The 14,389-nt window shown below is 41.1% G+C and overlaps 1 protein-coding gene across 3 annotated transcripts in view; it reads left to right on the top strand.

The window, feature by feature from the left end:
- Nucleotides 1-14,389, top strand: part of DPYSL4 (dihydropyrimidinase like 4) — a 42,740-nt gene that overhangs the window by 17,681 nt on the left and 10,670 nt on the right. For all 3 annotated transcript variants that reach the window (XM_060241383.1, XM_060241381.1, XM_060241384.1), the window contains exons 3-10: nt 239-423; nt 1,230-1,394; nt 2,655-2,716; nt 2,809-2,889; nt 5,547-5,615; nt 7,808-7,928; nt 10,914-11,070; nt 13,800-13,941. In XM_060241383.1, coding sequence (XP_060097366.1) covers nt 239-423; nt 1,230-1,394; nt 2,655-2,716; nt 2,809-2,889; nt 5,547-5,615; nt 7,808-7,928; nt 10,914-11,070; nt 13,800-13,941 — 982 coding nt within the window. The remainder of the gene's footprint in view (nt 1-238; nt 424-1,229; nt 1,395-2,654; nt 2,717-2,808; nt 2,890-5,546; nt 5,616-7,807; nt 7,929-10,913; nt 11,071-13,799; nt 13,942-14,389) is intronic.

The raw sequence follows: 14,389 nt of genomic DNA, 5'->3' as shown, positions 1-14,389 counted from the left end.
ACTTAAGGTGACTCCATAGGGTTTTCAAGGGAAGAGACGTTCAGAGATGGTTGGCTATTGCCAGTCACTGCATAACCATCCTGGACATCTTTAGTTGTCTCCTATCCAACCCTGCTTAGCTTTCAAGATCTGACAAGACTGGGTTTTCCAGGGTCATCCAAATCAGGGCATATAACCTTGACATCACCATTAATGTCATTGCTATTTTGAAAAAAGTTCCTCTTAATGTTATTTTCAGACAAATTGGGGAAAATCTGATTGTTCCTGGAGGCATAAAAACAGTGGATGCCTATGGCCAGCTAGTTATGCCAGGTGGAATAGATGTGCACACTAGATTACAGATGCCTGTGATGGGAATGACCTCTACTGATGACTTCTATCAAGGGACAAAAGCAGCTCTGGCAGGAGGAACCACCATGATACGTATGTACCATCTTTGGTATGGGCTGTATTGAATACTGTCATTAAATGACCACTGCAAAATGTTTTAATTTTGCATGCCAAATTAAAACAAAACAAAACCCTGATCTGTTTCCAGCCATTTGGTTAATACCTAAGACCATATTTACCTGTTGAATACATTTGCTGAGAACTCAGTCTACCAATTATGTGATTATATGTACCCAGCTAACCATATTGCCATATGTCCCGGTCAGCCCTTCCTGCCCTCCATCCATCCTCTATCTTCTGTCATTCTAAGCACATTTTTATCCTACCCTTCCCCTAAGGAGCACAGGACATGGCTTCCCCCATCCTCCTTTTTATCTCATAACAATGTGTGGTGTAGGTTAAGCTGAAAGAAAGTGACTGATTCAAGTTCACCTTGCAAGCTCCCTGACTGAAACCGGGGGTGGGTGAGTGGGATGGGCCTCCCCAGTTCAGCATTCTAACCACTAACACAACACTGGGTTATTTGACTTGCCACATGAATTCGTTCTCCTTCATTCATATGTATGCATGAGATTGTTCGATAAGTTATGTACTGTTTAATTATATATAGACACACATGTCTGTATCTCATTATAGGCTCATAAGCTATCACTCCTGTATCCTTTTTTTCAGAACACTTCCCCATCGCTCTGGACAGCAATGGAGTAAAGAGGCTGTCTTAAGTATATTTATGGGCATTAGAAAACACTGATCTGTATTCCTTGAATAGAGAGCTTTTTGTTTTTTACACATACCAGGCAGTTAAATCCTTGCTGATACTTTTGGTTTCTTTCCTCCAGTTGACCATGTGTTTCCTGAGTCTGGAGCAAACCTTCTAACGACCTATGAGCAATGGAGGGAGTGTGCTGACAGCAAGGCTTGCTGTGATTATTCTCTGCACATTGATATCACTCGCTGGCATGAGAGCATAAAAGAAGAGCTGGAGGCTCTCGTTAAAGACAAAGGTAGGATGGTAATGAGTTTTATGGGGACTCTTAAGTGAGGAGATGAGGAGTTAATCTTGGGGTTTGGACTCTTAATTCCTACACATTTGCCCAGTTGGAGCATGTTAGAAGAAGAAGAATACTGCAGATTTATACCCCGCCCTTCTGAGCTTACAATCTCTTATATCTTCTTTTCCCCACAACAGACACCCTGTGAGGTGGGTGGGGCTGAGCGGGGTTCTCACAGCAGCTGCCCTTTCAAGGACAACCTCAGTGATAGCTATGGCCATTCCAGAGGGTGCAAGTGGAGGAGCCCTCATCACTAGGAAGCATTCAAGTTGCTCCCTTGCAGGTCTTCCACATAGGAGTGTGCCTAAGATGGGGCAGTTGTACACAACTCCATAGGAGAATAAAGAGACTCAAGTGCAAAGAAGAACAGAATGAAGTCATGAAGCCAGGGATGGCATCCTGTGAAAAAAACCTGCTAACAAATCTCTTGTCATTCTGATGTTGGACTTTTCATATTTCATTAATTATTGTAATACATTCCAATAACACAATTGGAAACTGGATGGGGAGAGGTGGTCCAAATCAACAGTGTGAGAAAGAATACATGGGGAGTAACACAGCCAAATGCTTGAAGGCTGTTGTCCATACTGTCTGAAACCACTGTTACGGGTTCAGAATAGAGAGGTCTACAACATTACAGTGTGAATTGTCTATACATTGTGGTTTCCAACCAATTATACTTTAAAACTGAAATACAATAGCAGTGGACAGTATTATTCAGTATAGATGGGTTATTTAGATATACTACTTTGATACAGACCAACATCGGAGCAGAATATCACACTTTGGGAGGGCAGGGTTGGGCAAAGCAGGAGGTATTCAGGGCAACCCCTTCCTGTAGGCTTTCAGTTGTTGTAATTTCCATATCTGAAGAGTCACTAACAAAATATATGACCACAGCAGAATTTGCAGAAGATGGTGCTTACATCTCTAAAGGGAGTTTAATTATACCTGGCTTCACTCACTCTTCCAATTTCTGTATCTGCTTATATTACTAATCCTAAATCCACTGTTTAGAAGCAAACTCCTTTGATTTTTATTAGGATTTCCTTCTGAGTAAGTGAACTTAGGTGTTATAGCACAGATTTGATTTGACTTCATTTGTCTAATCTAAGCATAAACTCTTGCCAGCTGTGAACATAAATTAGCCAGAGCACATTGCCTGGAAACCAGTGATCTTGCCAACTTTAATTCTCTTCTGCTTTTGTTCAGGTGTGAACTCTTTTCTTGTTTTCATGGCGTATAAAGACAAGCTGCAGTGCACTGATGCTCAGGTAACAACTAGTATTCAAGCTCACGTTAGTTGTTAAAAAAACAGAACAAAAACTTTATCCAAAGACTCTGGGAATTTCTTTTTCTTTGGCAGATGTATGAGATATTCAGCATAATTCGAGATCTGGGTGCCATTGCGCAAGTACATGCTGAAAATGGAGACATTGTTTATGAGGTACTGTAAATGCTCCAGGACTCACTTAACATTCGGGCCCCTTTCAAACATCTGGGCACCAACAGATTTTTTGTGTCATTTCAGACACAACCGTTTTAGTGACCAGTTGCTAGGATTTTATTTATCTTTTCATATAAAGCCACTTGTCTCCCGTTAGCAAAGTGGGGTTGAGCAATTTTTGAGGTAAACTGCTTTCTTCCATTTTCACCTCTTCTTTGCACTTCTGAATCACTGTAGACTGCTGCTTAAAATGCTTGCAGTACTTCCAATAAGCTTTTCCCCTGTCCTTTTTTGCCACACTTTTTCAAACTTAAAAAAAAATCATTCTAAGTTGAGTGCTATGGCAATAGACAAAAATAGCACTTCAGTGCTGTAGTGGGACCATCGAGATGCCTGCAGCTGTGAATAATAACAACAGTGAAGTGGTATTTTGGTCTAGTGCTGTAGCACTCAACTTAGAACATTAAAAAAAAATACTAGAAAGACCTTGTGGTGAAAAGGGTGGAGAAGTGGTGCTATTTGGCCAGAACACTTCAGAAATGGCTCATCAGTGGGATGAAATTTGTGGTCCCTGTATCACTTTACTCCGCATCAGGCCAGCAAGTGATAACATCCAGTTTAGAACAATAATGTGAAAGGGGCCTACACAAATAGATGGCTTGTTTTCTTCTGAGATAGGGATGACCAGCTTCTTAACCCTGAGGAACCAGATAGTGTAGTATCCAGCTCCTTCATCTTCCCTCTTCTATAAACTAGGTGGCTCTTAGATACAGATAATCCCACATGGATGTACCCCATGTAGGAAGGATCCACTGGGAGCATCTTCAGCTGCTCTCAAGCTGAAACTGGCCAATTCTAATAAGTATGTTAGAGAGTAATCCTAAGCAGATCTGCTTAGAAATAAGTCCCATTTTGTTCTCTGGAGCTTGCTCCCAGGAAAATCTTCTGCTCTAGGTTTATGGTGGAAGTTCTGAAATTTATCACCTAGATCCAACAGGTTGTCTCTGACTTAAAAAATAGAACCATTTAAGTGCTCTGTTCCTGACACACATTTTGGATATTTTAGATCCCTCAAGGCAATCCACTCATGAATTCTGTTCCACCATTTAGGAATTGGTGGTATAAAAGGAAATATAGGGCAGTTGGCAGTGATCTGACAGAAATTTCCAGATCTACCTGGCAAACCCTAAATGAATGACTTTCTGCATGAAGGGGAGAGTGGTTGAATGAATCAGCCTTTTGTGTTTAGATATTGAGATCTCTGTGGTCTGGATGCTTTTATAGCTGCTTTAATCTTCTGTGCATTTTTATGGATAGCCTTGATTTTGATCCTCAGGGCACTCATATAGCATCAAGTTGCCAACTCAGAAGTTCCTCCAAAGGTATTGATTTGTTTGGGAACAGAGAATTTTTTGTTCACAGCTAACAAATGCGATCCGGTTCACATCAGACAAATGCCTTCAGAGAGGACTTTTTCTTTAAAAAAAAAAAAAAAAGTTCTACATAACAGCATTAGAGCCCTGAGGATGAAATTCAAGGGCACTTGTAGAAAACTAAAAAAAAAAAAACAGGAACAAAAATCTACAGAGTGCTTTAAAGACAAAGAGATTAGCCCTTACGTACAAAAGATAACACAATTTTGAAACCCAGGCATGGAGATCTATTGCCTGTCAGAAATATTTCATTTTACGACTGGGAAGAGGCAAAACACTTTGGCATGCTAAATGTTTAGATGTGAGTTCTTTGTTTCAAAAATGCAAGAGCAGATACACCCCCTCCTTTTTTGCATCTTGCCCATCCCAGTCTCTGTACAGGACCAATAATGGCAAATGGAACCAATTCTGTTCACAGTCATAGGGAGGCAGCATATTAATTGCAACAGAGGCAGCAGTTACAAATCAGTGGCTTCATTCCTTTCTCTGATGAAGTGAATAATTGCCTTCATTCCTCCAGAAAGACTGGCTAACAAGAGGTGACATCAGAATGGGAGGGGCCTGACTGAAGCTCATCTACTCACCGGACTAGTGCAGGTTTCAGGATACTATTAACATAATAGAACGTGGGGTGATTTTGCTAGTTCCCCCTCTCACTGCAGACCTCTGACTCCCCACTCATGCTTTTCTCAGGGGATCCTCTGTGTGACTCTGTTGTCCTTTTCACAGGCTGCTGTCCCGAAAGAAGGATTTTCAAAGAGCATCAATGTCCTTATGAAATGTTGATGCAGAAGATCAAGGCAGATATTCAAAAGCCAGCTATTTATACATAATTAACCAGGCAGAGCTGACTGTCAAAGCTACATAACAAACTGCATTTCTGTTATGGCAACATAATTTTTCTTGTAAGGATTCCTATAGCATCTTCGCAAGTTGACTCACTGTGTAAACTAGCAAGGCATAAAAATGCAGCAGTTAGACAGTTGAAGGTTACCCGAGATAAGTTACTGTCTTGCTGAGTTGCTCATGCATTTCATTTCATTTTATTCGATTTATATCCCGCCCTCCCCACCGAGGCAGCTCAGGGCGGCTAGGAATGGCAGTTAGGAATGGCAGATTGTTCTGATTGTCATGATTGTAGATGGCATGTTTCAGATTACACTTCAGAGTATGCTGGTTGTACTGCTTATCAATTGGTTTTTCCATGTCTCTTTACTATTTTAGGAGCAAAAAAGACTGTTGGATCTTGGGATTACTGGTCCAGAGGGTCATGTGCTGAGTCATCCAGAAGAGGTAATGTTAAGTTAGTATTATGCTTATGCCATACAGGCAAGTTAGATGGTAAAGTTGCTGAGTGTCAGCTTCTAAATTGCAGGAGACCACCTGCTGAATGTGTAAGTTGCAGAAAGCTCCTTTAAAAGAAAGTAACCAAGGCCAAATGACAAAATGCACATTCAGGAATATCACATAAAACTGTACCATTCCAGACTGAAGTGAGGGATTATATCTGTATATGAAAATATCTCTACATGTGAAAGCAAGTGCATCAGTGGGGTGCAGGGAAGCTATGACCTATGTTTTTCCATGTACAAAGCAGAGTTTTTTGGTTTCGGTTTTTAAGTCAAGAAGGCACTCAGATTTTCCTTCTACAAGTTAAAGTGGCAAATTCTAAAAAGGTCATGCTGTGCACATTTGAATCATCCATCAGAAGACCAAGTGAATTTGGATACATAATTTTGTGTATAAACAATTTTTATTAGTAACATATGGTAGCAGAACTATATCTACAACTTATAAAAAGCTTAAGATAAAAGAAAGATCTTTCTACCCCATATCTTACTTTCCCCCCACCCCTCCCTCCTATTTGGATACATAATTTTATGCTTCCACTTGTGGTCTTTTTCTCTGGGACAAACCCCACATTCTGTGGTTTCAAATCTTATTATGAGTGGCATCAGCATATACCAGGATGTGGGTCTGATGGCACATGATGTTGCAGACTTGCTAAAAATAAGCAGGCCTGGGTCTGGCCTATACGTGTATGAGAAATCGCTTGGAACCCCATGGGTGCTGCCTGAAGTGCTATGATGTGGAAATGGTGTGTAGATTCAGTAATCCATTCTAGATGCTTCTTAAGTTTTACTATACAGGGGGTTTAAATGCAGTATGCCCATAGCCATACATGACACGTAATAGGGAAGCTCTCTTGCCTTGTAGCTGCATATATGCATTAGAACAGAGCCAGAGTGCACAAAGTATCTAATGTTAAATAAAATCATATTAGTCTTTCTGCTAAAGCATTTAGATGGGAGACCACCACACAAACCCAGGGTCACTACTAGCAGTGTGCCAAAAAAAAATTCTTTTCTTTTTTTGAGATATATTGGACCCGGAAAATATTGATATTCCCAGATTCCAAATACTTTTATAGTATTTAGATTCAGGATCCCCCCCCCCCCCGGATTTGCAATTTTTTTAGCTCCATTGGCCCCTGTGGGGAACCTTTCCAGGTAGCGTGTGTGTGTGTGTGTTTAAAGGTACAGGTGCCTGTCCTTTAAATAGCCTCCAAGCTTCAAGTCAGTTGGACTAAGGAGCCGAATTTTATGAGCCTCTAAACAGAGTTAGCCATTATTAATTATTTCCTATAGGGGGGCACTGCAAGTTGCTTCCAGGGCAAAAAGGAACTATTGCGACTCTGGCCATGCAAACCCAACAGGACTAAAGTCAAACCAGAGAATCCCTGCAATAAAAATTGAAGATGAGCAAAGTTTTGCAAATCCAGCAGAACCAATTATAATGTAATGTACAGAGTACCCAGCAGAACCAATGCCATGGTTGTAGTGCAAACCAACAGGACTAATGTCACCAGAGAACCTGCAGTAGAAGTTGAAGGTGAGAGAGGCAGTTTTGCAAGCCCAGCAGAAACAATTGCAATGTACAGAATGCCCAGCAGAACCCAGTGCCATTGTGGCAGTGTAAACTCAACACAATCAAAGTGAAAGTACAGTAGAACAAATCTGATTGTGTGGGTGGGTGGGGGGAGAATTTGGAAGTGCTGTGGAAAAAATAGGAAGAGGACACAAAGCATCACTGGCAAAGAGAAAAAAACTCTTGAAACTGACAGAATACATTGAAGTTGAAAAAGAACTCTGGGAGCCCCATTGAAATTCTTGGAGGCAGAGAAACAAAGAGAGGGGAAAGCAAAGCAAGAACAGTCTCCAGAAGCCTGCAAATACTGGCTCCCGATCTTCCTGGTAATTCCTGAATATATCAGATTTTTTGGGGGGGGGGACAATTTTCCTAGTTTTCTGAAAAAATCCTGGATGTATTTGAAATCATCATTATTTTTGGGTATATTTTCTGCTCAGGTGTATCTGAATGCGACACTTCATATAAACAGTGTGGGTACAATGTCCAGGCATGTCCCTTCAGCTAAAAAGTGATATCTTGAAGACACAGTCCTGAGTTTCTTTGTGTCCCCCCAGGTTGAAACAGAGGCAGTGTACCGTGCTATTACAATAGCAAAACAAGCCAATTGCCCTTTATATGTCACAAAAGTAATGAGCAAAGGGGCTGCTGATGTCATAGCTCAAGCCAAGCGAAAAGGTAAGCACCCTTTCCTACTTTCATAATAATAAGGAGTAGCAGTTTGACTGCTGACACTCTTGTTTGCACAAATCATATATATTTGTAGTTCATCTGATTTCCAGCAGACTTGAAGATTATCAAAATATAACATTTGTCTTGATTATTCATCTCTGCCGAAGAGTAGTGAATCCAGAGGGGTTGGCACACTGATATGAAAGATCATGCCCTCCCCACTGCACATCAGTGCTGCTTTGCACGTGGCTTCCCAATATCAATATGGTATCTATGTTAGTTGGAAAAATGGCTCATATGGCATGAACCTGGGCAGCTGTCCCCATTAAAATGCCTTTTTATGACTCCCCAAGGATGCTTCTTGTGCCTTTTTTGTAGTTTGTATTGAATTCAAATAGTGATAGCCTTTAAAATATCTGGAAGCAGAGGGATCCAGTCCTTTTCTAATGTGTGTATTTTTGTCCATAGCGATTTTCAACCAAGTACAGAATGCATATGAGAAGCCAGCCTGTCATGCTCAGGCTTGCTCTAGTGTAGCACAGCCTTTTAATGACTCAGTTATCCCTGTCATTTCATTCTTGCTTATCATTATTTACTGCAACAGCTTTGCACAGTTCTGCAGGACTGTCCCTAGCTCTGATTGTGACCCTTGGCACTGAATGCATTCAGACATCAAGACAAACTTCTTGTGTGTTCATGTTAGATGGGCTACTATGCTCAGGTGCTCCCTTCTTCATAGCCCTCCTCATTCATGGAGGGCAACTGAAGGATTCCCAGTTTCGGAAGACTTGACTCCCAGCTCCCATTTTGATGTGAAGCCTGAATGCAGGAGCAAGTTGGAGTTTGTCTCTTCCCTACAAACCAGGATTCTAAAAGGAGATCAAATGCTTAAGATGTCTGAATCATGTCCCATAATATCAGTGACCCATTGCCTGGTTCTAACTTTGCAACAGTCCTCTATAGCAGGGGTGTCTAACTCATTTGTTGAGGGCCAGATGAGACCTTGTCGGGCCAAGCCATGTGTGTCATAAAATGTAATGCCAGGTAGTGGAGATATAAACTTTATAAAATACACAGACAAACACAATTAAAGAGTTTTTTTAAAAAAATTAAAAAATGCTTAAAAGATTAGCACTCTTGCAATATTTTGCTTATTTAATGGTTTCTGATACCTGACACCTCTTGCTCTGAATTATTGGATCAAAATCTGGAGACAATACCTGTGCTGTAGCAATCTTGAGTATACTGTTCAGGTGTCTGTAAGTTGCAAAGCTACTTTTGATTTATTCACATTCATTACAGAAATCTTATTGTCAATGCTTTCAGCCTAAGATCCAGGGGAAAACATGAAATGGCTGGGCACTGCGAACTTTTGTATATAAGTTGCTTCATCGGCTGGTCAGCCAATGGAGAAAATAAAGGTTTTGCTCTGTAACTTGATTGAGCAAGCCTGGCAAAGCAAGCTGTGAAGCAGAAGGAAGCAAGAGAGAGAGAAGGAAGCAGATGACAGTGGATTACTTGCATGCCTGATAGGAGCCCCCCGGGCCTGGTTCTGTCCTCAGGCCATATGTTTGACACCCCTGCTCTACAGCTTCTGATCTCTGAAGCCATAGGTGGCCCATTCACCAGTCCAGTGTTTTGACAGTCCCATTTGTTGCTGCTCTTAACATGCAACTAGATCAGGAAGTTTATTATCTACCAAGGTGGCCTACATTTTACACAAAGAATATTGCATTTTGCTACTAGAATATGTTATGCAAATTGAGTAGATTTGTTCATTTTGCATAATTTAGTCTGCATCTGTTTAGACATGTAGAGGAGGCAAGGAGCAGTACAGAGCAGTCCCTGGCCACCTTCACCAAACATGAATCAAATGCTTTTCAAGCTTATTTTCGTGAGGGCTAGAAATCTTGCTTTTTGATGACAATCTGGATTCTCAGGAGGCTGAACTGTGGAAGCCTTACTGCTTTTCATCCTTGAATGACATATTGGCAAAAGCATAGGATACATACAACCGTAGTTTTAGGTTCGACTTCTTATAAGAAAAAATTGCCTATGGTTGTGTAGGGAGGTTGTATCCCATAGTATCCTATAGTAAACATAGGTTAAATGAGATGCAGTCCCTAAAATATTACTGTTTAATGAAAATGAATTAGTATCCACATTTTCCTGTTGATGTGACTAAATACGGACTTAAAAACACAACAGTAGCTGAATTTGCTACGCTGAGACTTTCCGCCTTCTCCTCCTAGGGGAGTAATCTAACTCTCATTAAAAGATTGCAGATACAAAATTTATAAGAGTTTAATATCATTTGAATATGCATTGTGCCAGCTGGTTTGGTGTCACAGTACATGAGCAGGATTTTATTAAAAGATTTAACTTAATTTCATCAATTGTATCACAGCTCAGAATAGAGCATATGATTGTATTCTTTCCATAACTTTGTAAGGAAGATTAGGTTGAGAGACAGTGAGTGGTCCATACTCACTGAGCAAGCTTTGTGACAGAGGAGAGATTTGAACCCACTTGTCCAGCTTTCTAGCCACAACATCGCATTGGCTTTCACTTTGAGGAATGCAGCCTAAGTCTAGAACTAGATGTGCAGTTGCCACTGAAAACAGCAGTCCTGTGTTGTGTCCTCCACTCTCTGCTTTAACAACACCTAATAATACCAAACATGTACCATGTTACCACTGCATGTAAATTTTCCCATCTCTACTGTGCTTCACCAGCCAGTGCTTGAGAGGATGGAGAAACTCACAAAGTGATGGTGCCATACACTATATTATTTGTGCTGCTGTTACTGGGGAGAGAGGAGGCAGAAACACAGGGCTGCCATTTTCAGGACCAACTATGCATGTGCCTTAGCATCTAGTTCTTGCCTTCATTCCAGGATTTGCATCTTAAAGCATTTTTGTTCAGCAGTGAAGTTCTTACCTTTTAACTCATTTCCATGAGGATTTTCATGATTGCTGTTTCTTGATTTAGGAACAGTGGTATATGGGGAGCCAATCACAGCCAGCCTGGGTACTGATGGCTCACATTACTGGAGTAAGAACTGGGCAAAGGCTGCAGCTTTTGTTACATCTCCTCCCATTAGTCCAGACCCTACAACCCCTGATTATCTGACTTCACTGCTGTCATGGTAAGTTCTCCAAGGCAGAAATATTTGTTTGTGAAATTTTAAAACAAAAAGCAGTGACTCTAACAAAGCGGTTAGAAGAACTGGTAACTGTTCCTAGCAAGAACTTCCCAAGTGGCCCACATGTCTCCTTGGGTTTGGTTTCCCCTTGTGTCAGTTTTCTTCCTGTTCTTGGATTAATTCAGAGAAGGAAGGAATTGCCCTCTGGAAAGGGCATAATAGGTTAGATCTGCAGTCAGTCTTTAGCCAGGTGTCACTTGGTTTCTAGTGTCCACATGTTCATGTCATCATCATTTTGAAAGGTGGCTTTTTGTATGGCTGTGGTTGGAGAAATCATAAATGGGGCAGAGACCCCAGGTTCTGCCCTGCCCCCCCAATGACAAGTGTATCTAACTCCCAGTGCACCTTATTGCTCCCAGTGCATTATTATTACTAGTTATAGAGTGGATGCATTCAATTGTCATGTATTCGAGAAGGAAAGGGCTCAGTACCTGGCCACATGAAAAGTCCCTGGTGACTGCTTTTGGGCACCATGGTTATGTGTAGTACCCTGTTTCAGGATGCTTCAAACTTGGCCACACTAACACATTTTTCAAATACAGGAGTTTTAATCAGAGTGGTACATTCTGGCGTATGAAAAAGATTGATTTTTATGTGTAGTCTGCTAAACAGCCTTACAGTAGTAGAATGCGAGGTACCAGGATATCATCAGATCCAATTCACTGACAGCTGAATACATAAGCAGTTTATGGATCAGCTGATACAAGTGGTTTTCAGCCCATGGGTTCAGACCCTTAGGTGGGTTATGAATTCCTGCATGCACCTTGTTTCCTGCCTCTCTTGCATACATGCAAATGAATATATTCCCAGTCAGGAATAATTTCCTACCATGGATTATGGGAATTGTGGTTTTCTTAGCTCTCAAGTAAATTAATTTTATTAGTGCACCCTTGCTGCCAGTTATCCCCCCTCCCCCCCCCCCACAATATTACTCATGAAAGGAAGGGAGGCTGGTAAAGAAGGAAGCAGGTTCCTTCCTCTGTGTGTATATTTTTGTAAGTATCTTCATTGAGTCCTTGCAAAAAACAAAAAAAGGAATTTTCAAGCATTCAATAGATAAAACATAAGGAGAGATGGGGATTATTGCTATTTCCTGCGACTTTCTCAAATAAGTGCCCCTAGTATTGCTTTGCAAGCAGCTTTTTACAATTAGGGCAGTTTCCAGAGTCTTTGGCACTCTGATTGCAAAGGAGCAGCTATGTTAGTCTGGTGTAGCATAATAAGAAGTCCATTGTGGTGGCTATGTTGGGTGGAGGCTCTGATGCAATTGCCTTCTGAACTAAAGAATGTTGAGCCACCATTCTATAGATTTTTTAAACCCTAACCACCCATAGTCCAGTAAGGGGTGCGGGGACACAAGCTTTGATTAAAGGATTGAAGGTATCTTATTTGGAAACTTGTTAGACCAAAGGTCTCTTATTTGGAAACCTGCTAGACTATGGTTGTGCTTATTTGTTATGTTTGTTTTCACTATTTCCTAGATATTTAACTAGACAGACAATTCACAGATAGGAGACGAACCTTTGTGCATAGAGTAAATGCTTTGTTTGGATAGCTTCAATATATGTAGTAAAACTGGCTCTCAGCTTCACCCCCTAAAAGTTACAACCTTTTACCCAATGAAAGTAACTACTTTTTAGCTGAGCCTCAAGTAAACATAAATAAATACTGAAGGGAGATTTTATTCCCCTTTCTCCAAAGAATTTACCTAAGCAGGTTCAAGGCTGCTGAGGTAAACAGAGCTCCTTTCTACAGAAGCTTTACAAATAGGTTAGGAATGATGGGTCCTTAACAAGATACTTATTTGTCACACTAAAACAGGCTTTCTTCCCTAAGGCAGCCCCCAGACCCTAACTAAAAGCCAAATAGAAGTCTAGTTTATCTGACATTCCTATCCAGAGCAAAAAGATCCCTGTCCAAAAGGGGAAAGGAAAAGTTTTCTTCACCCTTCTTAAACTGAGGCTGGCTCACCCCCTCCCATCCAGTGGCGTTCCATGGGCTCTGATTGGCTGGCAGACACTTGGATTTGCATGAGGCCTAAATCACAAGGCTTGCTTCAGAGCCCTCGAGGAGAGGAGAGTCTTTTGAGGATGATTGACAGAGACACCTCAGTGACTAACAACATTTCAATTTGAGCTTTCATGAGTCACTCCTGACTTCCTCAGGTTTCTGAAGAAGTGATCTGTGACTCGATGAAGGCTCATTTTGAAATAAATGTTCATCTTTAAGGCACCACTGGAGTTTTGTTTTATTTTGGCACTGTGGCCAAAGACAGGGAGAGTCAGTTAAAAGCACCACTAGTCATGCATCTTTCTCTTCACCCAACAGGCACTTTACTTAAACCCTGACAGGCAAGGGCTACCTTTTTTTTATCCTTTTCAGACTTAAAACACTATGACATTCACCTTGTCACTTTGTATTGCTTAAATCCACACAACGGTGAATGTGACAGAATCAGAGTTGATTATAAATATAAACTTGGCAGCCTGTTTCTCATAGCGCTGCCTCTGTTGCCTTCTCATATAAACTGTACAAACATTTTTGAACATTGAATTATTCTCTGTTCTTGCATACAAGAAGTGAAAGCAATTTTCAGAATTTAGGGCTTGGCACAAGACTGGGTATGTAATGAAGAGCCCTGTTGGTTCTAATGGATTGTTTGTTTTAATTAGTGGGGATCTTCAAGTAGTAGGGAGTGCTCACTGCACCTTCACCACGGCACAAAAGGCGGTTGGAAAGGATAACTTCACCCTCATTCCAGAAGGAACAAATGGCATTGAGGAGAGAATGTCCATCATCTGGGAAAAATGTGTGGTGAGTGCAGCAGAATTTAGTGTGTTAACAGAATATGTGGCTGAAGAACACTGATGTTCTTTCATGCCATGGTTCATCGGAATGGCTCTACTTGTATGGCATACCCAGACATGGATAGTTAAACTAACTATGGGTACCATGATAGTTCAGACATGGGCCACTCCACTAACTATGGAAAGTTTCAGCAGAGGAGGTCAGACTTTGTTTCTGTGGTGGACTTATTTTTTTCCCAAGAGCTTTGGGAGCTAGTAGTCCCAAAACGGAGGCTGGGTGGGTGATGCCAGTCACAAAATAGAGTCTTCTATAAAAATTACAGCAGGTCTGCAGTTCTCGAGTGGGGAAACCTTTCCTCTTTTGGTTTCCCAAAGCAAACCACCACTATCACCATCCACCCAAGTTGTAACTTGCCTGCAGTGGAAAAAAAAAACCAGTTACCTATGAATTCCCT

The sequence above is a fragment of the Heteronotia binoei genome, chromosome 6, assembly GCF_032191835.1.
Source record: "Heteronotia binoei isolate CCM8104 ecotype False Entrance Well chromosome 6, APGP_CSIRO_Hbin_v1, whole genome shotgun sequence".
Classification (NCBI taxonomy): Eukaryota; Metazoa; Chordata; class Lepidosauria; order Squamata; family Gekkonidae; genus Heteronotia; species Heteronotia binoei.
The sequence above is the reverse complement of the archived record's forward strand: the minus strand, read 5'-3'. Positions and strand labels throughout refer to the sequence as shown.